This window comes from Pseudophryne corroboree, chromosome 1 (assembly GCF_028390025.1).
Source record: "Pseudophryne corroboree isolate aPseCor3 chromosome 1, aPseCor3.hap2, whole genome shotgun sequence".
Classification (NCBI taxonomy): Eukaryota; Metazoa; Chordata; class Amphibia; order Anura; family Myobatrachidae; genus Pseudophryne; species Pseudophryne corroboree.
In genome coordinates, this window is record NC_086444.1 from 167,539,766 (window position 1) to 167,565,548 (window position 25,783).

The 25,783-nt window shown below is 47.1% G+C and overlaps 1 protein-coding gene across 1 annotated transcript in view; it reads right to left on the reverse strand.

The window, feature by feature from the left end:
• Positions 1–25,783, reverse strand: part of FCHO2 (FCH and mu domain containing endocytic adaptor 2) — a 418,994-nt gene that overhangs the window by 24,828 nt on the left and 368,383 nt on the right. The window contains exons 21-22 of the mRNA XM_063963877.1: positions 18,047–18,202; positions 9,537–9,669 (exon numbers count right to left, since the gene is read on the reverse strand). Coding sequence (XP_063819947.1) covers positions 9,537–9,669; positions 18,047–18,202 — 289 coding nt within the window. The remainder of the gene's footprint in view (positions 1–9,536; positions 9,670–18,046; positions 18,203–25,783) is intronic.

Consider the following 25,783-nt stretch of genomic DNA (forward strand, 5'->3'; position numbering starts at 1 on the left):
AATTCCGCTCTATCCGAATGGAAAATCAAGTACGGACTCTTATGAGATAAGGCCGCCAACTCTGACAATCGCCTGGTAGACGCCAGAGCCAACAGCATGACTATCTTCCAAGTGAGAAACTTTAACTCAACCTTATGCAAAGGTTCAAACCAGGAAGACATAAGAAACTGCAAGACCACCTCAAGATACCATGGTGCCACAGGGGGCACAAACGGAGGATGGATATGTATCACTCCTTTCACAAAAGTCTGAACCTCTGGGAGGACAGCCAATTCTTTTTGAAAGAAAATAGATAAAGCCGAAATCTGCACTTTGATGGAGCCTAATTTCAGGCCTGCATCGACGCCTGCCTGCAAAAAATGGAGAAACCGACCTAAGTGGAATTCTTCCGCAGGAGCCGTGTTAGTCTCACACCACGAAACATACTTTCTCCAAATACGGTGATAATGTTTTGCTGTAACCTCCTTCCTAGCCTTAAGGAGAGTGGGAATGACCTCCCCGGGAATACCTTTTCGAGCTAAGATTTGGCGCTCAACTTCCACGCCGTCAAACGCAGCCGCGGTAAGTCTGGAAACACGCATGGTCCCTGCAATAACAGGTCCTCTTTTAGAGGAAGCGACCAAGGATCTTCCACAAGTAATTCCTGAAGATCCGGATACCAGGCCCTTCTTGGCCAATCTGGAATGACGAGAATCACCTGAACCCTTGCTCGTCGAATGATTCCCAGTACCTTTGGAATGAGAGGAAGTGGAGGGAACACATACACCGACTGGAACACCCACGGAGTCACCAGGGCGTCCACTGCACTGGCTTGGGGGTCCCTTGACCTGGAACAATACCTCGGAAGCTTCTTGTTGAGGCGAGACGTCATCATGTCGATCAGCGGAATTCCCTAACGCTTCGTCACCTCTGCAAACACCTCTTGGTGAAGAGCCCATTCTCCCGGATGGAGATCGTGTCTGCTGAGGAAATCTGCTTCCCAGTTGTCCACTCCCGGAAGGAAGACTGCAGACAGGGCGCTCACGTGTTGTTCTGCCCAGCGAAGGATTCTTGTGGCCTCCGCCATAGCCGCCCTGCTCCTTGTTCCGCCTTGACGGTTTATATGCGCCACCGCTATGATGTTGTCCGACTGTACGAGGACAGGACGACCCTGAAGTAGGCTTCTTGCGTGTAGCAGGCCGTTGTAAATGGCTCTTAACTCAAGCACATTTATGTGGAGACAAGCTTCCTGGAGTGACCATTTCCCCTGGAAATTTCTTCCTTGGGCGACTGCGCCCCAGCCTCGGAGACTTGCATCTGTTGTCAGTAGTACCCAATCCTGGATACCGAACCGGCGCCCTCCTAAGAGGTGAGAACTTTGTAGCCACCACAGGAGAGAAATCCTGGCCCGGGGAGATAGACTTATCTTCCGGTGCATGTGCAGGTGAGACCCGGACCATTTGCTCAGCAGGTCCCACTGAAACACCCGGGCATGAAACCTGCCAAATGGAATGGCTTTGTACGCCGCAACCATTTTCCCCAGAACCCGAGTACACTGATGAATCGACACACTTGTTGGCCTCAGAAGTTCCCTGACCATCGTCTGCAGTTCCAGAGCTTTTTCTTCCGGAAGAAACACTCTCCGTAACTCCGTGTCCAGAATCATGCCCAGAAAAGGCAGCCGAGTGGTCGGAATCAACTGAGATTTTGGCAAATTTAGCACCCAACCGTGCTGTCGCAGAACCGACAGTGACAAACTCACACTTCTCAGCAACCGTTCCTTGGACCTCGCCCTTATCAGGAGATCGTCCAAGTACGGGATAATGGTAACCCCTTACTTGCGAAGGAGAACCATCATTTCTGCCATGACCTTGGTGAAAATCCTTGGGGCTGTGGAAAGCCCAAACGGCAACGTCTGAAATTGGTAATGAGAATCCTGTATCGCAAACCTGAGGAAGGCTTGATGCGGAGGATATATCGGGACGTGTAAGTAGGCATCCTTTATGTCGACTGACGCCATAAAATCCCCCCCTTCTAGGCTGGAAATCACAGCTCGAAGAGATTCCATCTTGAACTTGAAAACTTTCAAGTATGGATTGAGGGATTTTAGGTTCAGAATCGGTCTGACTGAACCGTCCGGTTTCGGTACAACAAAGAGGCTCGAGTAGAACCCCTCCCCCCGTTGGGACGGGGGAACAGGAACAATGACCCTCTGTTGACTCAACTTTTGTATTGCTGCCAGCACCACCTCCCTGTCCGGAAGAGACACTGGTAAGGCAGAAATGAAAAACCGGTGAGGGGGCACTTCCTGAAACTCCAGCTTGTATCCCTGAGATACAATCTCTAGGACCCAAGGATCCAGGCCTGATTGAATCCAGACCTGACTGAAGATCGGCAGACGGCCCCCCACCGGTCCGGACTCCCACAGGGAAGCCCCAGCGTCATGCGGTGGACTTGGTAGAGGCAGGGGAGGACTTTTGGTCCTGGACGCCTGACACTGCTGGCGACTTCCTTGCCCTTCCTCTACCTTTTGAAGCGAGGAAGGACGAACCTTTTCCACGCCTGTATTTATTTGGACGAAAGGACTGCATCTGCTGATGTGATGCCTTTTTCTGTTGTGTGGGAACATGGGGAAGAAAAGACGACTTACCCGCAGTCGCGGTAGAGACCAGGTCAGCCAAGCCGTCCCCAAACAAGACATTACCTTTGAAGGGTAGAGCATCCATAGCTCTCTTGGAGTCGGCATCAGCATTCCATTGATGGATCCACAGCGCCCTCCTGGCCGAGATCGCCATGGCAATGGCTCTTGATCCCAAGAGACCAACATCCCTCGCCGCATCCTTCAGGTAATCTGCAGCGTCCTTGATATAACCAAGAGTCAAAAGAACATTATCTTTATCAAGGGTATCCATATCAGCAGCTAAATTCTCAGCCCGTTTAGCAATAGCACTACTCCCCCATACCGACGCCACAGCAGGTCTGAGCAATGCACCCGTATTAGCGAAAATGGACTTCAGAGACGTCTCCAGCTTGTGATCCGCCGGATCCTTGAGAGCTGCCGTGTCTGGAGACGGAAGCGCCACCTTCTTAGACAAACGAGATAGAGCTTTGTCAACATTCGGAGACGCCTCCCATTTTTCCCTGTCATCAGAGGGGAAAGGATACGCCATGTAAATTCTCTTGGGAATCTGCCACCTCTTGTCCGGCGACTCTCAAGCCTTTTCACAAAGAGTATTCATTTCATGAGGGGGGTGGGGGGGGGGGGGGGGACTTCACTTCGGGTTTTTTCCCTTTGAACAAACAAATCCTTGTTTCCTGCACTGCAAGTTCATCAGAAATGCGTAAAACATCTTTTATAGCCACAATCATGTACTGAAAACTCTTGTAAAGCAGCCTCAGTGAAATCGACCTCGGAATCAGAATCCGTGTCGGTATCAGTATCTACCACTTGGGTAAACTGACGCTTTTATGACCCCGATGGGGTCTGCACCTGAGACAAAGCATCCTCCATGGATTTCCTCCACACCTGTGTCTGCGACTCTGATCTATCTAACCTCTTTGATAAAGCCACATTTGTATTAAGTGTACTTAACAATGTGAGTAAATCAGGTGTCGGCTGCTCCGACAGAGCCAATTCCAGACCTACATCTGCTCCCCCAGTGACCTCCTCCGGGGAATAACATTCAGCCTCAGACATGCAGGCACTGAGTATCGACACACCGACATACACACACAATGCCTCAAGCTACGGGACAGGCCCACAAGGAAGCCTGGATAGAGGAACACGGAGGGAGTATGCCAGCTCACACCCCACCACCCATATATCACACCAAATAATACATGTAAAAAGCACTGCTTCAAAAACAATAAATTTGCACCATAAAACTGTGCTTCCCCCCCGATTAGCTCCCCGTTACTTGTAGTGGAGCTTTTGGAGGTCCCGGGCCAGCGTCTCATGCAGACGTGTGTATGAGGGAAAATGGCGCTGGTGAGCCGTGCGGCTAAGCTCCGCCCCTTCCCGGCGCGCTTTAGCCCGCTAAATTTGAAAACTGAAAATGCCGGCGGGGGTTTGAAAAACGGTGCCGAGGCACCGAAAAGCCTTCTGCCGGTTTCCCAGACCTCAGTAACTGCTGCCCAGGGCGCCCCCCCCCCAGCGCCCTGCACCCTGTAAGTGCAGTTGGTGAAGTGTGTGGGAGCATGGAGCGCAGCGCTAACGCTGCGCTGTACCTCGTTACTGAAGTCTTCTGCCTTCTGCATACTCACCCGGCTTCTTTCTTCTGGCTTCTGTGAGGGGGGTGACGGCGCGGCTTCGGGAACAAGCAGCTAGGTGCACCAAGTGATCGAACCCTCTGGAGCTAATGGTGTCCGGTAGCCTAAGAAGCAGAGCCCTTAAACTAAGTAGAAGTAGGTCTGACTTCTCTCCCCTCAGTCCCTCGATGCAGGGAGCCTGTAGCCAGTAGGTCTCCCTGAAAATAAAAAAACCTAACAAAAGTATTTTCTAGAGAAACTCAGGAGAGCTCCCCTAGTGAGTGTCCGGTCAGTCCTGGGCACAAAGTCTAACTGAGGTCTGGAGGAGGGGCATAGAGGGAGGAGCCAGTTCACACCCAGTTAAAGTATTTTCAGTGTGCCCAAGCTCCTGCGGATCCCGTCTATACCCCATGGTCCTTTTGGAGTCCCCAGCATCCTCTAGGACGTAAGAGAAAAGAGTGTTGCTCAAACACCCCTCCCCATCCCCTCAAACAGGCGTTTGTTGTCAGTGGAACCCAGTCGGGGACCCAGAAGGGACTGCCCCTGCTCTTGCTGGTCCTGGATTCACCGGGTCAGCGGCAGGTGAACCTCTGGAGTCAAAGAGATAATGTGAAATCTGATCTAATGAGGCAGGCCGTCCCACTTGGAAAGGATAAACCTGTGTAGTGGGTGGTAATGAAATTGAGCGTACTCTACCACGTCGGAGGCAGATACCATCAGGACAAGTACTTGCCTCACCGAGTGTATAGACACTCTGGGACAACTAAGGAAGCATCTTATCCTGTCCTGAATCTTCAGGACTTTTTCTGGAGACAGAAACCGTCTCTGACTGTGTGAATCCAGGAATGCCCCCCAGGTGCACCATGCTCTGAGCTGGGACTAGCGAGAACTTCGTCCATTTGATAAGCCACCCATGTGCGTGCAGGAAGGTTACCTTCGGTTCCAGATGACAGAGGAGGACTTTGTGGGAATTTGCCAAAATCATCAGGTCCTCTAGATACGGCAGGATGCCGATTCCTTGGCGATGAAGATGAGTCGTCATAACAGCTTGTGATGATCGGAGGATCCGTAGCCAGTCCAAATGGCAGAAACTAGAATTGGAATGGAGGTTGCCATTAGCAAACCGCAGAAACTGCTGATGCGATATGACATAAGGTATATCCTGTATATCCAGGGATACCATATAGTCTCGGGGTTCCCTAGCCAGTACATTGGTGCGCAGTGTTTAGCATCCACTAAGGCAGGGACATCAATCTGCTAGGGGGAATCCTCATCAGTAACATAGGATTCAGTGATTGAAAGGACTGTATGCACCCCCTCCTCTTCAGATGAGACATCAGAGAGGTTTTTGGATTGCGAGGAGGAAGCAGCCCGCTTAGAGGACCCAGAGACACGGGAGTGACATGGTGTAGGTTTCTGTCAAACCAAAAACTGGTTCATTACTGCAGTTGGTTAGACAATTTTTCCATCCAAGGCGGAAAAATATATGAGGAATAATATGAGGTGGCAGTGCACTGGTGGTCACATAAGGGGCGCTATGCGTTCCACCAGAGTACCCAGTAGGTTGGCGAATGCAGCCCCGGGTGCTCCATTGCAGGAGATGCAGACTGACTGGGAGGCATATGACAATTAGTACACAGACCGTCATATAACACTTCCCCCTCTGGTAAATCATTGGAGCATGCGCTGCATGATGCAGGAGCTTCCACTGATTTACTGCCCTTTCTGTTAGACATTATGTGAGAATGCAACAACAGAGTGACTTAGTACGATATTGCCAGACACCGTACAACACCTGTGAATAAATCGGGTATCATGTGACTGAGTACACAGTAGAATATACGTATTGGATGAATAATACAAACTGTTTTTTGGCTATGAACTGAGGATAACCTTATCAGTACCTTATATACACATACACCCAACATTTTAACATTTGGGTGTATGTGTATATAAGGTACTGATAAGGTCATCCTCGGTTCATATCCAAAAAACTGTTTGGAATATTCATCAAATAAGAGCTCTCCTCAAAGATACCTTTTTGTATTTACCTCTATAGACCCACACCGGCAAAGGGTCCTTTCTTTTGTGGAAGCTGCTCAAAGAGAGCTGTATTTAACAAGAAATTGGCTCTAAGGTTATTTTGCCTTACTGTATAATAATAGTGCATTATGGAACATTCTAATATATATATATATATATATATATATATATATATATATACATACACACACAATAGGCAAGAACCCACAGCACTCATACATCCGCGGTGCCAGTGGTATTGTGACCACCCCATTTAAATAAAAAAATCATACAAATTCAGCACTCACCTAGTATTAACACTTCAAACTGTAATTCATCTGAATTATATATATAAAACAGCGCGGTCCTAGACCGGTGGTATATATCAGAATACCTGCACAACAGTCTGTAACAGGTACAATCTTACTTAACTAACGCTGTCTGTATACAGACATGTAGAATACTCAAGTGTTTGTAAAGTCACAGTGCTGTATACAGGCAGCTTTACAGGGGAGACCTTACCCCGCATTCCGAGAGACCAGTAGTAGCTATGCTCAGAAGATGGCGCCCAGCGTCTCTGTCAGGGAATGAGGAGTAGTATGAGGCAGCTCCAGGGCGGGAAAATCTACTCAGAGATGGCGCACTGGGCCGGGGGAAGGACTACAGGTCAAGCGCCAGTTCCTCTATGCTGGACTTTCACCTCCAGTACTACAGAGCCTTATTATAGGGGGCGTTAGTACACTCGACCTGTACTCTTATGCCCTGACGGTTTAGTGGGGTCCCTGCTCGGTGACAGTGTCCACGCCAGCGCCGCAACCTGTCTCCCTAGGTTACGGACAGACGCAATTTAATGGCGGGTCCCGTCTGGGGAACCCTCTTACCTCCTCCTCGTAGCAGCCATGCGATCCAGAAGAGTGGTCTGCGATTGTGTGCCTAAGCCGGAGCGTCTCCGCCGCAAGTACCTGGGAACAGAGCCGCGGGAGTAAGTGACGCCGCTTGGGAGGTGATGGAGCTGTCAGCCTGACATACAGCGCTGACAGCCCAGCTGAAGAAATCTACTTAGAAAAGCTTTTTTCAGGGCTGCCCAGTGCAGCCCTCCTGTTAGGTGACCAGCTGCTGCCAACTCGAAACAGAGCTTCAGTGCCTGGAGGCGGGATTTATAGAGGAGTCCCCAATGCATCCTGGGACAGCCTAAAGCTTTAGCCTGTTGGTGCCTCTGGATCAAGATCCACTCTACATCCCAATATTTCCCTGTTGAAACCATTGTATCCTGCTGCAGAAATTATATTTGGAAGGAGTGTTATGTCCAACATAAAGGTATACTGTAGAAAGACTATGACTCACTCATATACTACTTGAATAATAAAGTTTAAAACTGGGTACACACTAGGAGAGTTTTAATTAATGATATGCACTATTTTGTCAATGATGCGCACTCCCGCGTGTCACTGACAAGGTCTTCAGTCATCTGTACATGCAGGTCAATTTTGACTATGGGTGGAAATCCTATTAGCCCCGAAGCTCTTTCGCACGGTAAAAAACAGCCAGATAACGAAATGTTTGACTGATGGTCATTATCACGTTATCCAAATAGAGGCCGTTTTTGGACCCGCGATCGTGCGATAACACATGGAATCGGGGAGAAGTCTCCGATCCAATGTGTTTTTGTAACTCTGACGGCCTGTTATCGCAGATTATGCTTCAGGTGCCTGACGCACGCCAGTAACTGCCAGCATCAAGAGAAAACGACAGCATTGGAGCTAATAGGATCACAGCAGCGGGAAAGTACCGCTGCTAATAGGATACCACCCTAAATCTTCTGAAACTGCATGTTTGGGGTGGTGGCAGGATGATGTCACTGAACGATATACTGTAGTTAGCGATATCGGTCAGTGTGTATGCACGGGAGTTCAAGGGCAAACACTGACGATATCGCTCATAGAGCATATCGTCTAATGCTCTTCAGCTTTTTATTTTATGGGCCAGTGGTAAGAATCCACACATATATGCATCCCAATTCTATGATGGTACCATGATAATCATGTGCCTACTGCTTTATGAATAGGTAGCCACACAGCCCCGACTGGCTCAGTTGTCACTAACATTCCCTTTGGTCTCATTACCTATAAAAGGTCTGTAATTATTTTTCCTCGTCCAGGCTCTCCTACAGCAACAGGTTTTCATGCTGGTGCGGGGAGAACAGACTGTGGGTCCCACATACTGGAGCCATTTATAGAAGCTAAATGTTATGCTTTGTGTACAGGCACCACACTTTTTTGATGCCATATAAATGAGATTGCAAATTATAAATATATGCTCTGTAAGGCATATCAAGGTTTTCCCAGCAAAAAACCTCACTACCAATTTTGGATTACTGCGGAAATGCAAGCGTCCGATACACTTGGTATCCAATTTAAAAAGAAAACAAAGTTGGATACTTAACAGTCCGGTGGTCTCTGCGACTCCTAGTTACCTTCCCTTCATCTCTCCACTGGGGAGGTGGCTACTGGGGGGGGGGGGGGGGGGGGATGGGCAGGTAGCTGCTGGGTGAGTCCAGACACAAACTGGGGAGGTCCCACACACATACTTACACACACTGCTGCAGAGGATCGGATCCCAACAGGATGGAGGTAGACGACACCGCTTCGGAAGGTGAGTAATTAAAGACCAATTAAGCTAACTGGAAACTTCCAATTGCTTAATCATTGATGGGGGTGTGCCGCCGGGGTGACAAAGCAAGTCTCGCTGATTTTTCCTAAAAAAATAAAGATTTTAGGAAATATCAGGCTTGCTCTGGAGATGCGAGAAAAGAGACACAATGATTTCTATAGAAATCACCTTGGCTCATTTTCTGTTCTTCAATTGAATAGGAAAAACCCTGTGCCAAAGGGTTTTTAAAAAAATAAGCAGACAATTGAATATGCCTCTATGCCAGTTGTTGGACACTAACAAAGTCTTTACCACTTGTCTATTCCATGCACGTGACAGTGCAAGAAACCTTCTAAAACCAAGGCACCCAACTCTCTTTCCCAGAGACGCGGCTTCCAACGTGATGCAATAGGGATCACTTGGTGTCTTTCAGACACTGGAGTCCGCCCAGGACCTTATTTGCACAGCAATTATCCACAGGAACCCATCTTGTTTATAATGTTTTTTAAGGTCAAAAGTCAACACAAATGCCTTTTTGCGTGAACATTTATCTAAAAATGGAGCTCAGTATAACGGGTACAATTGTAATTACAATGCTGCATGACTGTTCTTACAATAATGTATGTGTAGCACAGTACCTGGTACTTTAAGATGTCCACATTATAGTACGAGGCAGACGGGTTCTGCTCAGAGGACTTCTTGAGGTAGGCAGTAACTGCTTGCATATTCATCCAGAAGTCTTTACAGTTACTGTCGCTCTGTGATGGATCACTGACAACAGAACAATATTTTATCTGTTAATCTACAAATGCAGTGTAGTAACAGAGAGGAAAACACACAGAAGCTTATATAATGAACATGCCATGGTTAAAATGATTACATTCAGGATCATTGATACCTGTATGACCTTGTTGCATTTTTGACCATGTGCCTTTATATAAATAATAGTCTAAATACAAGCCGATCTCCCAAGGGGATTACCTACATAAAATCCGTCATTCAGGGTATCTGGCAGGTCTCTGCCATCTGTCATGCACCAGCTCTGGCACCTCTCATAACTGTATGCTCTAACTGGCATCACTGTAATCTCCAGGCACTCAATTTATTTTGTTGCCAATCCATAATACAACGTCGGCATGAGTTGCGGGAGGAATGGAAATAAATCTTGGGACTAACAGGATATCCCACACAGCATTCTGGACTCGCCTGTAGCAGTCCTTTTACCAGGAAGACACAGAATGTGTAATAGCGATTGCCATTGTTCTAATAATATTCTGATGCCATTGTTCCATTCTTTGGTATACAATGGTGGAAAACATCACAATACTAGATCTGAATGTCAAAATGATTGCTATTGGGTAAGTGTCAGGAGTGATACAAAAAATAAGATTTTACTCACCGGTAAATCTATTTCTCGTAGTCCGTAGTGGATGCTGGGAACTCCGTAAGGACCATGGGGAATAGCGGCTCCGCAGGAGACTGGGCACAACTAAAGAAAGCTTTAGGACTACCTGGTGTGCACTGGCTCCTCCCCCTATGACCCTCCTCCAGACCTCAGTTAGGATACTGTGCCCGGAAGAGCTGACACAATAAGGAAAGGATTTGGAATCCCGGGTAAGACTCATACCAGCCACACCAATCACACCGTATAACTCGTGATACTATACCCAGTTAACAGTATGAAATATAACTGAGCCTCTCAACAGATGGCTCAACAATAACCCTTTAGTTAACCAATAACTATATACAAGTATTGCAGACAATCCGCACTTGGGACGGGCGCCCAGCATCCACTACGGACTACGAGAAATAGATTTACCGGTGAGTAAAATCTTATTTTCTCTAACGTCCTCAGTGGATGCTGGGAACTCCGTAAGGACCATGGGGATTATACCAAAGCTCCCAAACGGGCGGGAGAGTGCGGGTGACTCTGCAGCACCGAATGAGCGAACTCTAGGTCCTCCTCAGCCAGGGTATCAAACTTGTAGAATTTAGCAAATGTGTTTGACCCCGACCAAGTAGCTGCTCGGCAAAGTTGTAAAGCCGAGACCCCTCGGGCAGCCGCCCAAGAAGAGCCCACCTTCCTCGTGGAATGGGCTTTTACCGATTTAGGATGCAGCAGTCCAGCCGCAGAATGTGCAAGTTGAATCGTGCTACAGATCCAGCGAGCAATAGTCTGCTTTGAAGCAGGCGCACCCAACTTGTTGGGTGCATGCAGGATAAATAGCGAGTCAGTCTTTCTGACTCCAGCTGTCCTGGAAACATAGATTTTTAGGGCCCGGACTACGTCCAGCAACTTGGAATCCTCCAAGTCACGAGTAGCCGCAGGCACCACAATAGGCTGGTTCAAATGAAAAGCTGAAACCACCTTTGGGAGAAATTGGGGACGAGTCCTCAATTCCGCCCTATCCATATGGAAAATCAGATAAGGGCTTTTACATGATAAAGCCGCCAATTCTGACCCACGCCTGGCTGAAGCCAAGGCCAACAGCATGACCACTTTCCACGTGAGATATTTTAAATCCACGGTTTTAAGTGGTTCAAACCAATGTGACTTTAGGAAATTCAACACCACGTTGAGATCCCAAGGTGCCACTGGGGGCACAAAAGGGGGCTGAATATGCAGCATGCCCTTAACAAATGTCTGAACTTCAGGTAGTGAAGCCAGTTCTTTCTGGAAGAAAATTGATAGAGCCGAAATCTGGACCTTAATGGAACCCAATTTTAGGCCCATAGTCACCCCTGACTGTAGGAAGTGCAGAAAACGGCCCAGCTGAAATTCCTCCGTTGGGGCCTTCCTGGCCTCACACCACGCAACATATTTTCGCCATATGCGGTGATAATGGTTTGCGGTCACTTCTTTCCTTGCTTGAATCAGCGTAGGGATGACTTCCTCCGGAATGCCCTTTTCCTTCAGGATCCGGCGTTCAACCGCCATGCCGTCAAACGCAGCCGCGGTAAGTCTTGGAACAGACAGGGCCCCTGCTGCAGCAGGTCCTGTCTGAGCGGCAGAGGCCATGGGTCCTCTGAGATCATTTCTTGAAGTTCTGGGTACCAAGCTCTTCTTGGCCAATCTGGAACAATGAGTATAGTTCTTACTCCTCTTCGTCTTATTATCCTCAGTACCTTGGGTATGAGAGGAAGAGGAGGGAACACATAAACCGACTGGTACACCCACGGTGTCACTAGAGCGTACACAGCTATTGCCTGAGGGTCTCTCGACCGGGCGCAATATCTTTCTAGCTTTTTGTTGAGGCGGGACGCCATCATGTCCACCTGTGGCCGTTCCCAGCGATTTACAATCAGCTGAAAGACTTCTGGATGAAGTCCCCACTCTCCCGGGTGGAGGTCGTGCCTGCTGAGGAAGTCTGCTTCCCAGTTGTCCACTCCCGGAATGAATACTGCGGACAGTGCTAACACGTGATTTTCCGCCCATCGGAGAATCCTTGTGGTTTCTGCCATCGCCGTCCTGCTTCTCGTGCCGCCCTGTCGGTTTACATGGGCGACTGCCGTGATGTTGTCTGACTGGATCAGTACCGGCTGGTTTTGAAGCAGGGGTCTTGCCTGACTTAGGGCATTGTAGATGGCCCTTAGTTCCAGAATATTTATGTGTAGGGAAATCTCCTGGCTTGACCAAAGCCCTTGGAAGTTTCTTCCCTGTGTGACTGCCCCCCAGCCTCGAAGGCTGGCATCCGTGGTCACCAGGACCAAGTCCTGTATGCCGAATCTGCGGCCCTCCAGAAGATGAGCACTCTGCAGCCACCACAGCAGAGACACCCTGGTCCTTGGAGACAGGGTTATCAGCCGATGCATCTGAAGATGGGATCCGGACCACTTGTCCAACAGATCCCACTGAAAGATTCTTGCATGGAACCTGCCGAATGGAATTGCTTCGTAGGAAGCTACCATTTTTCCCAGGACTCGCGTGCAGTGATGCACCGAGACCTGTTTTGGTTTCGGGAGATCTCTGACTAGAGACGACAACTCCTTGGCTTTCTCCTCCGGGAGAAACACCCTTTTCTGGTCTGTGTCCAGAACCATCCCCAGAAACAGTAGACGTGTCGTAGGAACCAGCTGTGACTTTGGAATATTCAGAATCCAACCGTGCTGTTGTAGCACCTCCCGAGATAGTGCTACCCCGACCAACAACTGCTCCCTGGACCTCGCCTTTATAAGGAGATCGTCCAAGTATGGGATAATTAAAACTCCCTTTTTTCGAAGGAGTATCATCATTTCGGCCATTACCTTGGTAAATACCCTCGGTGCCGTGGACAGACCAAACGGCAACGTCTGGAATTGGTAATGACAGTCCTGTACCACAAATCTGAGGTACTCCTGGTGAGGAAGATAAATGGGGACATGTAGGTAAGCATCCTTGATGTCCAGTGATACCATGTAATCCCCTTCCTCCAGGCTTGAAATAACCGCCCTGAGCGATTCCATCTTGAACTTGAACCTTTTTATATAGGTGTTCAAGGATTTCAAATTTAAAATGGGTCTCACCGAACCGTCTGGTTTCGGTACCACAAACATTGTGGAATAGTAACCCCTTCCTTGTTGAAGGAGGGGTACCTTGACTATCACCTGCTGCGAATACAGCTTGTGAATTGCCTCCAGCACTGCCTCCCGGTCCGGGGGAGCTGTTGGCAAGGCAGATTTGAAGAAACGGAGAGGGGGAGACGTCTCGAATTCCAGCTTGTACCCCTGAGATACTACTTGTAGAATCCAGGGATCCACCCGTGAGCGAGCCCACTGGTCGCTGAAGTTCTTGAGACGGGCCCCCACCATACCTGGCTCCGCCTGTGGAGCCCCAGCGTCATGCGGTAGACTTAGAGGAAGCGGGGGAGGGCCTTTGTTCCTGGGAACTGGCCGTATGCTGCAGCTTTTTTCCTCTACCTCTGCCTCTGGGCAGAAAGGACGCGCCTTTAACCCGCTTGCCTTTCTGGGGCCGAAAGGACTGTACCTGATAATACGGTGCTTTCTTTGGCTGTGAGGGAACATGGGGTAAAAATGCTGACTTCCCAGCTGTCGCTGTGGAAACGAGGTCCGAGAGACCATCCCCAAACAACTCCTCACCCTTGTAAGGCAAAACTTCCATGTGCCTTTTAGAATCTGCATCCCCTGTCCACTGCCGAGTCCATAAACCCCTCCTGGCAGAAATGGACATTGCACTTATTTTAGATGCCAGCCGGCAAATATCCCTCTGTGCATCTCTCATGTATAAGACTGCGTCTTTAATATGCTCTATGGTTAGCAATATAGTGTCCCTGTCTAAGGTATCAATATTTTCTGACAGGGAATCTGACCACGCAGCTGCAGCACTGCACATCCATGCTGACGCAATAGCTGGTCTCAGTATAATACCTGAGTGTGTATAAACAGACTTCAGGATAGCCTCCTGCTTCCTATCAGCAGGCTCCTTTAGGGCGGCCGTGTCCGGAGACGGTAGTGCCACCTTCTTTGACAGGCGTGTGAGCGCTTTATCTACCCTAGGGGATGTCTCCCAACGTGACCTATCCTCTGGCGGGAAAGGGTACGCCATTAGTAACTTTTTAGAAATTACTAGTTTCTTATCGGGGGAAGCCCACGCTTCTTCACGCACTTCATTTAATTCATCAGATGGGGGAAAAACCACTGGTAGTTTTTTCTCCCCAAACATAATACCCTTTTTTGTGGTACCTGGGGTAATATCAGAAATGTGCAACACATTTTTCATTGCCGTAATCATGTAATGTGTGGCCTTCTTGGAATGTACACTAGTCTCATCATCGTCGACACTGGGGTCAGTATCTGTGTCTGCCATCTGAGGTAGCGGGCGTTTAATAGCCCTTGATGGCTTTTGAGACGTCTGGGCAGGCACGGGCTGAGAAGCCGGCTGTCCCACATCTGATATGTCGTCAAACCTTTTATGTAAGGAGTTGACACTGTCGCGTAATTCCTTCCACATATCCATCCACTCAGGTGTCGACCCCGCAGGGGGTGACATCACATTTATCGGCACCTGCTCCGCCTCCACATAAGCCTCCTCATCAAACATGTCGACACAGCCGTACCGACACACCGCACACACACAGGGAATGCTCTGACTGAGGACAGGACCCCACAAAGCCCTTTGGGGAGACAGAGAGAGAGTATGCCAGCACACACCAGAGCGCTATATAAAACAGGGATACACACTACACAGTGATTTTACCCCTTGTAGCTGCTTATATATCACAGATTGCACCTAAATTTAGTGCCCCCCCTCTCTTTTTTACCCTATGTAGTCTGGAACTGCAGGGGAGAGCCTGGGGAGCGATCCTTCCAGCGGAGCTGTGAGGGAAAATGGCGCCAGTGCGCTGAGATAGCCCCGCCCCTTTTCCGGCGGGCTTCTCCCGCTTTTTTTATACAGTTATGGCAGGGGATTTTACACACATATAGTCTTAAAGGCTATATTATATGTTAATTTGCCAAGTAAGGTACTTATATTGTAGCCCATGGCGCGCCCCCCCCCCCCCCGCGCCTGCACCCATCAGTGACCGGAGTATGTGGTGTGCCTGGGGAGCAATGACGCACAGCTGCAGTGCTGTGCGCTACCTTAATGAAGACCGAAGTCTTCTGCCGCCGATTTCCAGGAACGTCTTCTTGCTTCTGGCTCTGCTAGGGGGACGGCGGCGCGGCTCCAGGACCAGACGACCGAGGCTGGGCCTGTGTTCGATCCCTCTGGAGCTAATGGTGTCCAGTAGCCTAGAAGCCCAAGCTAGCTGCAAGCAGGTAGGTTCGCTTCTCTCCCCTAGGTCCCTCGTAGCAGTGAGTCTGTTGCCAGCAGATCTCACTGAAAATAAAAAAACCTAAATATTACTTTCTTTCTAAGAGCTCAGGAGAGCCCCTAGTGTGCATCCAGCTCGGCCGGGCACAAAATTCTAACTGAGGTCTGGAGGAGGGTCATAGAGGGAGGAGCCAGTGCACACCAGGAAGTCCTAAAGCTTTCTTTAGTTGTGCCCAGTCTCCTGCGGAGCCGCTATTCCCCATGGTCCTTACGGAGTTCCCAGCATCCACTTAGGACGTTAGAGAAATATAAGTTTCACTATTATATTAAATGGATGCTTTCAGGCAGTTTTGGCAGCTAATACAAAGAACAGAATGAACAAATATACTGAAGAGATTACATGTCAGATTGTATACCTACTATACACAATATGTGTTTTTAACTTCATTCTGTTCATTATAGTGTGTGGATAACAGGACTTTGCATACAGCATTGTACATTCCTTTGTGCATCATATATCCTGTTGGTCAGTAACCCAATCAGTATGTGAGCTGTAGGATTATGCCCTTTTATGGTACTGCCACATCTGAGGCTGGTCAGTAGCTCTTTACGTATGTGACCTTAGCCTTAACAGACTGGATGACCCACTGACTGCAGAAGTGCCAGGCTGCTCTGAATATACAGTAACTCAGCCTCTAGACGCAGGGGAGCGAGGCTCCTGAGTATGCTGATGTGATTGCTGTATTGAACATCTGCTGAATTAATCAATAACCTTAGCTAAGTATACAATAAATTCCTACACTGTTTTTATATATTCAAGTTGTTTGTTGAAGTACTTTTCTGGGAATCCACCCATCTGGGTCTCTGCGAACTTAACCCACCTGTAAAAGTAAGTTTCCAATATCCATCCCATTTATGTAGTAGGATCAACTTACATAAACAATGCAGGTGACCCAACATGATGAGGTCAGGATCCAGAGAGTGGAATCCGGCTTGATACTGAGGGTACTGTAAGTACTGGGGTTAGGGCATTGTTGTATCTATAATGCGTCCAGTGTCTGCGGTACACACGTGCCCCTCGGGTTCAGGGGTGCCCTCACCACACACGCTGCACTCATTGTTTTTTTCAGTACTAACCTCTCTGGAGTTCAGCATCCACCGCGGCAGCCCTGTAAAAGCATTTTCTGTGTGTTTTGCACATGCCCAGTATGGGGAATCGCTGGGAAAATATCTACCGTGCCATTTTAACAATGTCTTGCACATGAATAGTAGACTCTACAGCGCTAGAGTCTACTAGCGGCACAGTTGATCACAGGGACACAGAAACTACACTGCCACGAAGAAAGGGGGCCCGAAGGGAGTCTGCACATGGGTCCCCTCCTATCTTAATAAGCACCTGGGTTGGGTTAGGGATAGGCACTGGGGTAGGGTGGGTTAGGATTAGGGGTAGGAGTAGGGTTAAAATACTGCAATCTGTTGGGATTCTGACCATCAGGATTTTGTGCCCAACCCATCACAACTGTGCTATTAAATAAAACACTAGCTGGAAGGCAGAACTCCAATTGCTTTAACAGACAGGCATGAAGTCCCAGGTGTATGTTAAAACTAATACTGTAGGGGATTACAGTTAATATACCACCTGTCGGGATCCTGGCGAAATGCTGCCGAACGCAATCCAGAAAAACATGAGGTATTCCCACTCGGATGGTGGGTCCACGCACTCTACCGAGCAGGAGTATAACCTGTGGCGAGCAAAGCGAGCCACCGGGCCCGAAGCATGGTGCGTGGACTCGCTGCCAGGATTCCGACTGATGAGATGCCGCTGTCGGTATAGTGACAGCCGGCATCCCGTCTGCCGGTAAATCATATGTATTCCTACTGTAGGACCAATGTTCTCCCCATGTTAAATTTCTCAGGCGGTTATACAGTATGGCCAAAAGTTGTGTCATAGTGCAGCTCGCTGTTCAGAGCTGCCCCTGCCCACCTCGACCCTGGTCCACTCTGTCGCAGCTGTTCTCGCCGAAAAGACGTCTGCGACAGAACCCCCACACCTCAACCCAAGGCCACTGTACCACTTGAGGCAATCATGGCAGCCACCCCCTTTACTGTGCCTGCCAAACAGCAAGCGAGATGCTGGATAGGTGGGGGGGAAGGGTGCACAACGGACTGCTTCTTACCTGACGTGGTAGAATCTGCCCCCTCCCCCCTCTCTCTGTTCGCACACAGCCACAGAACTCCCACAAAAATTCCTGAAGAGAATACTGTGTACATCAAGCACAATATTTATTTGTGGATTTGGTTATAAGAAAACAATTTATTTATACTGTACAAGATACACTAATCCACAGTCAGTATTTTAATAACTTATTATTATTATTATTATTAATAATAATAAAATACCTGTATAATAGTTGTGTATTTGGTAGAATCTGCTCAAGCTTGTTGGTGTTTTTTAACCTGAAGCAAAGCACTGCCGGAGAGGGGTTACTTGTGAACACTTTAATGATTCCAGTTGGAAAGGACACTGTCATATCTCCAGTTATCTTCACAATACACCTAGGAGCCAAAAGACAGTGTTTATATGCAGTGGACTGGTTATGTTTTATATATTATATACAACTAACTAAAAATCATTAATTATGTGGAAACAAACTTTTACACTTTTGTCTTTAACAACATTGTGGGTCTGGTGAGTTAGGACAAAATCTACAAAAACAAGCAAAACTGGGGCAATTTGCTCCTGGAAGAAACCATGGGGCAGATGTATTAAGCCTGGAGAAAATAGGATTTTAAATACCTACCGGTAAATCCTTTTCTCGTAGTCCATAGGGGATATTGGGGACAGAATTAGTACGATGGGGTAAAGATGGTTCCAAAGGAGCCAGTGCACTTTCAATTTCTTCCACTGGGTGTGCTGGCTCCTCCCCTCTATGCCTCCTCCTACCGCTCAGTTATAGGTAAAACAGTCCCCCAAGGAGAATTACATACTTGAGAGAAGGAACATGACAACAGGTGTGGTGAGATTTTAACACCAGCACACCAATACATAACTTTAGCTAGCAAAGTCTGGCAACATTTACAGCAACAGCTGAACAAGAACACGTAACAGAGAACCTGCAGAAAGTCACTGCACAGAGGTGGGCACCCAATATCCCTTATGAACTATGAGAAAAGGATTTACCGGTAGGTATTTCAAATCCTATTTTCTCTAGCATCCATAAGGGATATTGGGGACAGATTAGTACGATGGGAATGTCCCAAAGTTTCCAGAACAGGCAGGAACGTGTGGAGACAACTGCAGCTCCGCCAGCACAAAATGGGTATCCTTTTTGGCCAGGGTATCAAACTTGTAGAACTTCACAAAGGTGTTCATCCCCGACCAGGTAGCAGCTCAGCATAGTTGCAGGGCCGAGACTCCACAGGCAGCCGCCCAGGAAGAACCCACCGATCTAGTAGAGTGGGCCTTCAGAGACTGAGGAAATGGTAAGGCTGCCGACGCATAGGCTTGTTGGATAGTAAGCCTAATCCAATGAGCAATGGACCCTTTTTCCGCTCATCATACATCACGAACAATGAATCCGTCTTTCTGAACCGAGCCATCCTCTTAACATAGATTTTCAAGGCTCGCACTGCATCCAATGCCTCCGGAAGAGCAGAAGTGTCAGAACCGGACAGAATCACAATAGGCGCCCCTTTCTCACATTTGAGTTCTTTTCAGAGCCGGCCATAGGTATAGGCAAACTAGGCAATTGCCTAGGGGCATCAGCAGTTTCTGCTGATTAAAATGATATGCGGCATGCCTATATTCTGTGTGTAGCATTTCATATGCAGATACAGCCACAGTCTCACACAGTATATAGGCATGCTGCATATCATTTTAATCAGTAGAAGCTGCTTGTGCATCCTAGCCACATAGCAATGCAACTAAGATGCATTTTCATTAAAAAAAAGTGCCAGATGTTAGCATTGAGGCAATATTTATGAGGACACATCTGTATCCAAGCAGAAACAGAGGTCACAGTGTTAGTGGCAGTGTGATTGCTGTGTGCATGTGAGTGGGTTGGTTGTGCAGTAGTGTTTGCAATATGTGTAAGGAGAATTGTGTGTGTCATGTAAAAATGCATCAATAATGTGCAACATATGTGTAAGGGGCACTATGCGTGCCATTATGTGTATAAGGGCATTAATAATGTGCGGCATATGTGTAAAAGGGTACTACTGTATAGTGTGTCATTATGTGTATAGGGGCACTAATAATGTGCAGCAAATGTGTAAGGGGCACAATGTGTGTCATTATTTGTATAAGGGTATTAATAATGTGCGGCTTATGTGTAAGGGACATTTGGGGACATTTACTAAGCAGTGATAAGAGCAGAGAAGTGAGCCAGTGGAGAAGTTGCCCATGGCAACCAATCAGCATTGAAGTAACATCTATAATTTGCATACTATACAGTTGTACAGAGCAGATGATTGGTTGATGGGGCAACTTCTCCACTGGCTCACTTCTCTGCTCTTATTACTGCTTAGTAACTGTCCCCCATTATGTATAAAAGGGCATTAATAAAGGTTGTCATAATGTGTAAGTTGTATTATGTTTATAAGGACATTAATAATGTGTCTCATATGTGTAAGGGGCATTACTGTGTGGAATTATGTGTACAAATGCATTACTAATGTGTGGCATTATGTGTATAAGGTGCTCTACTATGTGGCATTGCGTATAGAAAGGGCACTACTATGTCGTCTAATGTGAATAAAGAGCAATAGGGTGTGATGTAATGTGAATAAGGGGCTCTACTATGAGTAGTAACGTTTATAAGGTAAAGTGATACTATTGTGGGATGTAATATGAATTATGAACACTATCGCATGATCAAATGTGAATGAAGTTGCAGTACTGTGTGGTGTAATTGGAATTGGGGTTACTATTGTGTGGCCCATGCCCCTTGCCAGCAAAAACGCACCCCTTTTTAGGCTGTGCGCCAAATCTGCAAACTGTTCCTATTTAAAATATAGGGGGTACAAACACCAAAAAAAGGACCGCTATGGGTGAGGGGTGATGGTGCTGGGAAAGATGTGCAAGGTCAGAGGCGGAACCAGTGGTTGTGCTAGGGGGCACAAGCCAAAATCTTGCTTAGGGCATCATATTGATTAGGGCCGGCTCTGGTTCTTCTGAATGAACATTACTGCAGCACGGACCAGCTCTCTACTTTTAAAATTCCCGCACTTCGCTGTTCATCTATACCACAGCCGTCTAGTCTATTTCAGCTCAACCTCCACAGTGAGGTACGATCATTACAACTATTTACGGCACAGCTGTTTCTGGGCACCATCTCCGTGAGCCGGACATCCACGGACCCCCGCTGTGAGGCTGAGACAGCACCGGCCAATTGCGGCTATACTGCTATTTACCACTGCCGCCAGCCAAACAGATGACGTCCTCCGCTGTGAGGCTTTCTATATAACATCCCGTTGATGACTGACGGCCCTTACAACAGCGATTTCAGAACACCAGCGGGTCTGCTCCACATTTACTACTAGAGGCAATAATTACATCACCTTTTTTCACCACGTGCAGTTGCACACAGGACCCTGTAGCAATATTCAGGAACCAGCACGGTGGTAATTATTACGGCTTGCATGCCTCAAGTAACTCTTTAATTATTGTGGAGCTATACTATTTAATGTTACACTGGGACGCCAGTGTTTTTATTAGCAATCATTAACTAAGAGCTTTGTCCTTGTCTGAATTTTTAACTCAGTTCTATTGTATGCTGTCTTAACTAGCACATTCTTGAGATAGTTACATTATTACTCTCCAATGTGCATCTAAGAAGTTGCGATTTTTGTTTATTTTTTAACTTGCTTTATATGTATCAATTGCTTCTTCAGCTGTGTGTCTGTTTTACATAATATTCTGATAAAATTATCTGTTTCTTAAAATGAGTTGCATTGAGTCAATTATTCACCCTGCTAGACTGCACTTAATTAACTAATTAATTAATTTCAAGTGATTCTTGGAGCGCAGAGCATCCTTTTCTTTTGTTTTTCATTAAATTCTATTTCAGTCTAACCAGCTGTTTTTGCTCAGCAGCTCCATAGCTCACTATTTTTTGAATATCTTTATTTAATAATTTTACTACTATATATAGCGCCAGGTTATACAGTTTGAGATCATTCTCTAACTGTATTCACACATTTTTACAATGATGAAACAGACCTAACATACGATTCAGGAATGGAAACAATGTTCAGGGAGTGATAGGAATATATACCATTAAAATTTTATATGTCTCTTTCATGATTTGTTTGTGTTTTCTCCCTCTACCCAGCAAAACCTCTATCGAATCCGAACATCAGTATGCAAAGACGTAGGTACATGTATGTATGCAACGTTCGTTCCAATCAGACATCATAAGCTATAGCACTATCCCAGCATACTCTATAGCAGTGGTTCTCAAACTCGGTCCTCAGGACCTCACACAGTGCATGTTTTGCAGGTAACCCAGCAAGTGCACAGGTGTATTAATTACTCACTGACACATTTTAAAAGGTCCACATGTGGAGCTATTTATTTCTCTTGTGATTCTGTGAGGAGACCTGCAAAACATGCACCATGTGGGATCCTGAGGACCGAGTTTGAGAACCTGTGCTCTATAGGTTGAATGTCGTCCCACACCCAACCAGTGGTCCCATGACGGCCGAGCGCATATAGAGGATGTCCGGTCCTCCTCCCCAACTATAGTCAATGTCTGATTTGCGAAATGAATACATACGTGTGCCTAGGTCACCAATTATTGTTTGAAAATATTTTTTGTAATTATGTTTAGTGCGACAGTTATTGTCTACTGTCAAAGGGTGGACTGACGAAGTCAAAAATATTACATACACACAACATACAAACTCCAAACAGAGAGGTCTCTGTTCATGCGCATACACGCAGTGTGCACAAGATATACGATAGCATACGCACCCACACAGACAAGCCACAAAGATATATTCAACACATATTTAATACAACACATAAATTACACGTAGACAAAACATGGCAAGCACCAGACATTATAATGTATTTATATAATAGAGTGTAACATCAGATATATACGTATTATTGGAACAAGTTAAATATATCATGCTTAGTGTCAAAATGATCAGGAGAATGTGTGGAGTAATTTGATAGCTATGGGTAGATTGTAGCACATTGCAACAATTAGTTATGACCAAATGTATGAATACAAAGGACTTTCTGATACTGGAAACTGGATTCACAGCCATGGTCCTGGGGGTAGACACATGTGTTTGCAACATAGGACAAAAGCCCTCACACTGACCTATGAGCTGTCGAGTTCTTGAGAGGTCTAGCCTCTGGACCAATGGAAGAAGAAGAAACCCACTGTTGTATACACCTATTACTTTACTGTATAAAAATAGGGACCCAGAAGCAGGCAGACACACTGATACATTCTCATCAGGGATGGATCTAGCCTTTTCTTTTAGGGGGGGGGCAGTTTATTTATTTCTTACTCCTCCCTTACACTCATTACTCCTCCCCCTTCCCATCCCAACTGTCCATTAATGCTCTAAACAGCATATAAAGCCATGCCAGGCTGCACATGTACTTCTTATGTAGTACACACACCGGGCACATGTAACTACTAACACACCGATGGGTGGCACACACTGCCCAAGGTGGGGGTGACCATGTGATAATGGCAGATAGGGCTAGGGGCCCTGAGGACACGGAGGATAGGGAGGGATGTCTGTGCAGCCACACACCATCACCTGGCAGCAGCCCCCACCTCTGGCAGCCCCAGCAGCGCAGGGAGCCAGCACAACCCCTGTTCATGCCTGTGGGGCTGGCGTTGCTGCAGCGTGCCATTTATTGGTACGGGTAGCCGGATGCTGGGGAAAGGGATGCTGCCGATATGAAGGATCTATCTTCAGGTGAGAGATGCTGGGCTGTGCTGGCTGCTGCAAGCGCTGATGCCAGCAGAGGGAGATCGCTGCTGCACTGGATCGCTGGCACCCAGAGCGGCTTACCCCCATCTCCCGCGGTGACCGTGCCCATAATGGAGGAGCCGCCAGCACACAGCCCGTCTGAACAGCACCAGCAGGAACTGCTCATCCAGCTCGTTCTCCCCACTGTGCGCCGAAGACAGCTTGCCCCGCTACCCCTGGATCTTCCTCATGCCTCTGCTGGACCAGGTGGCTGTGGCTGGCAATGTGGCCGCCATCACCATCATGTAAGTGGACATGGTTTTGACCGTTAGGGGGGGCGTTCACCACCCCTGGATCCGGCCCTGATTCTCATTCACTCTCACACACACACATTCTCATTCACTCTTACACACACACCCTTATCAGAAGTCTCCTACCTGATGACTGGCTGCATGATTCCAGTGAAACTAAGCCGTATGTATATTGGCTGTAACTGATTCTTATGAAACTACAACGGCTTCTTTTATAACTGCAACTTTGTAACCATATTATACATGTTATACTTAATGATATACTGTACATATGTTATTTTATATGCATACCCCTTTTAATATCAAATATATATATATATATATATATATATATACACCTCTGAGCGTTGGACCTCAGTATACAAATGTGTGCGACTGCTTGCTTTCTCTTAAGGGATATAGTGCTGTGACGTTCAGCGCACTTTTATCGTATATGGTAATAAGATGCGCCTTGCGTCCGCAGTATATATTAACGCTGGCATTGAAATGTTTATTTAAAATAATTAGAACTTCACAGAAGACTCTAGCGCACCCAGCGCTGCACAGCCCCAGTGAGGCTGTCAGCATTTATTATGTGTAAACACAGTGAGACTGTTACGGACAAAATCCCTCAAGGGGATGTTATACCCGGTACCAGTGACCAAGGCACAGTTTGGAGGAGCTGGAGCTACTTCTGTATATTTATACTGGCATGTCTCCCCATGTGTAAAAACCTCACATAAATGCTTGGTTTACCCTATATTAGCCAGTCTCACGCGGGGGCCATAGCAGGTCTTCCCCAGGAGGGAACCGCCCACCACACCCACGCTGTCAGCCACACAGTAAACCCGGGGACCCCCCTAGCGGGGCCCCCAGTTGGTACTCACCACTGACGATCACCTTCAGGCAGCGTTAGGGGTTTGTGGCATGCTGTGGCTGCGACAGCCAAGGCACCATGCCCCGCTGAACAAACAGCCCCTCAGGACGGTGGTCCTGCAGCAGGGAAGCGGCTCTGCACCTCAAGAGGCCGGTGACCGCCCCCCAAACTCCCACGGCGCAGATATGCTGTTGCCCAAACAGCATACCAAAATAAATAAAACTTTAAAAGAAAATGAAGAAAAACTCTGGAGCTATCAGAGTGTGCAACCTCTCCTGAGGGCACTTTATTCTAAACTGAGCTGTAGGAGGCATAGAGGGGAGGAGCCAGCACACACAGTGGAAGAAATTTAAAGTGCACTGGCTCCTTTGGACACGTCTATACCCCATTGTACTAATTCTGTCCCCAATATACCTTATGGATGCTAGCGAAATGATAAAGCAGTGATAAGTGTAATGTGATAACAAACCAGCCAATTATTACAGGTTTGAAAAATTACAGAAACTGATTGGCTGGTGCGTTATCACATTGCACTTATCACTGCAATAAATAAAAATTTCGCATGCAGGGAAAATACTGATGGCCACTAAATGCAGTGAACAAATACTGGACAGCTTTGTTTTTATACTGACACTTAGAAATAAGCTAGTGCTTCCGCATTCATAAAAGACTGAACTGAAGTCAATTAGCTCAGTGGAGGGCCACAAATAGTTAACACCAAAACAACAGATACCAGGACTTGGTTGTCCAAAAGAAAAAAAATAGAAGATTTATATATAGCACAAAGTCTCATCTACCATAGCAGCGACACACAAATTAAAACTGCTGATGTAAGAACATGCGTTAATAAATGGGATAACAAATTAAACAAATGTAGAACAGTTCCCAGTTATCATCCGTTCTGCACATCTAATGTTTATCACTACTTAGAATAACACTGCTAATAGGATTAAAAGTCACATGACAAGCAAAGTGCTCACAGATTCCCAAAAGTGTGTGGGCATATGCTAAGTCTTACAATGAGTATGGTAA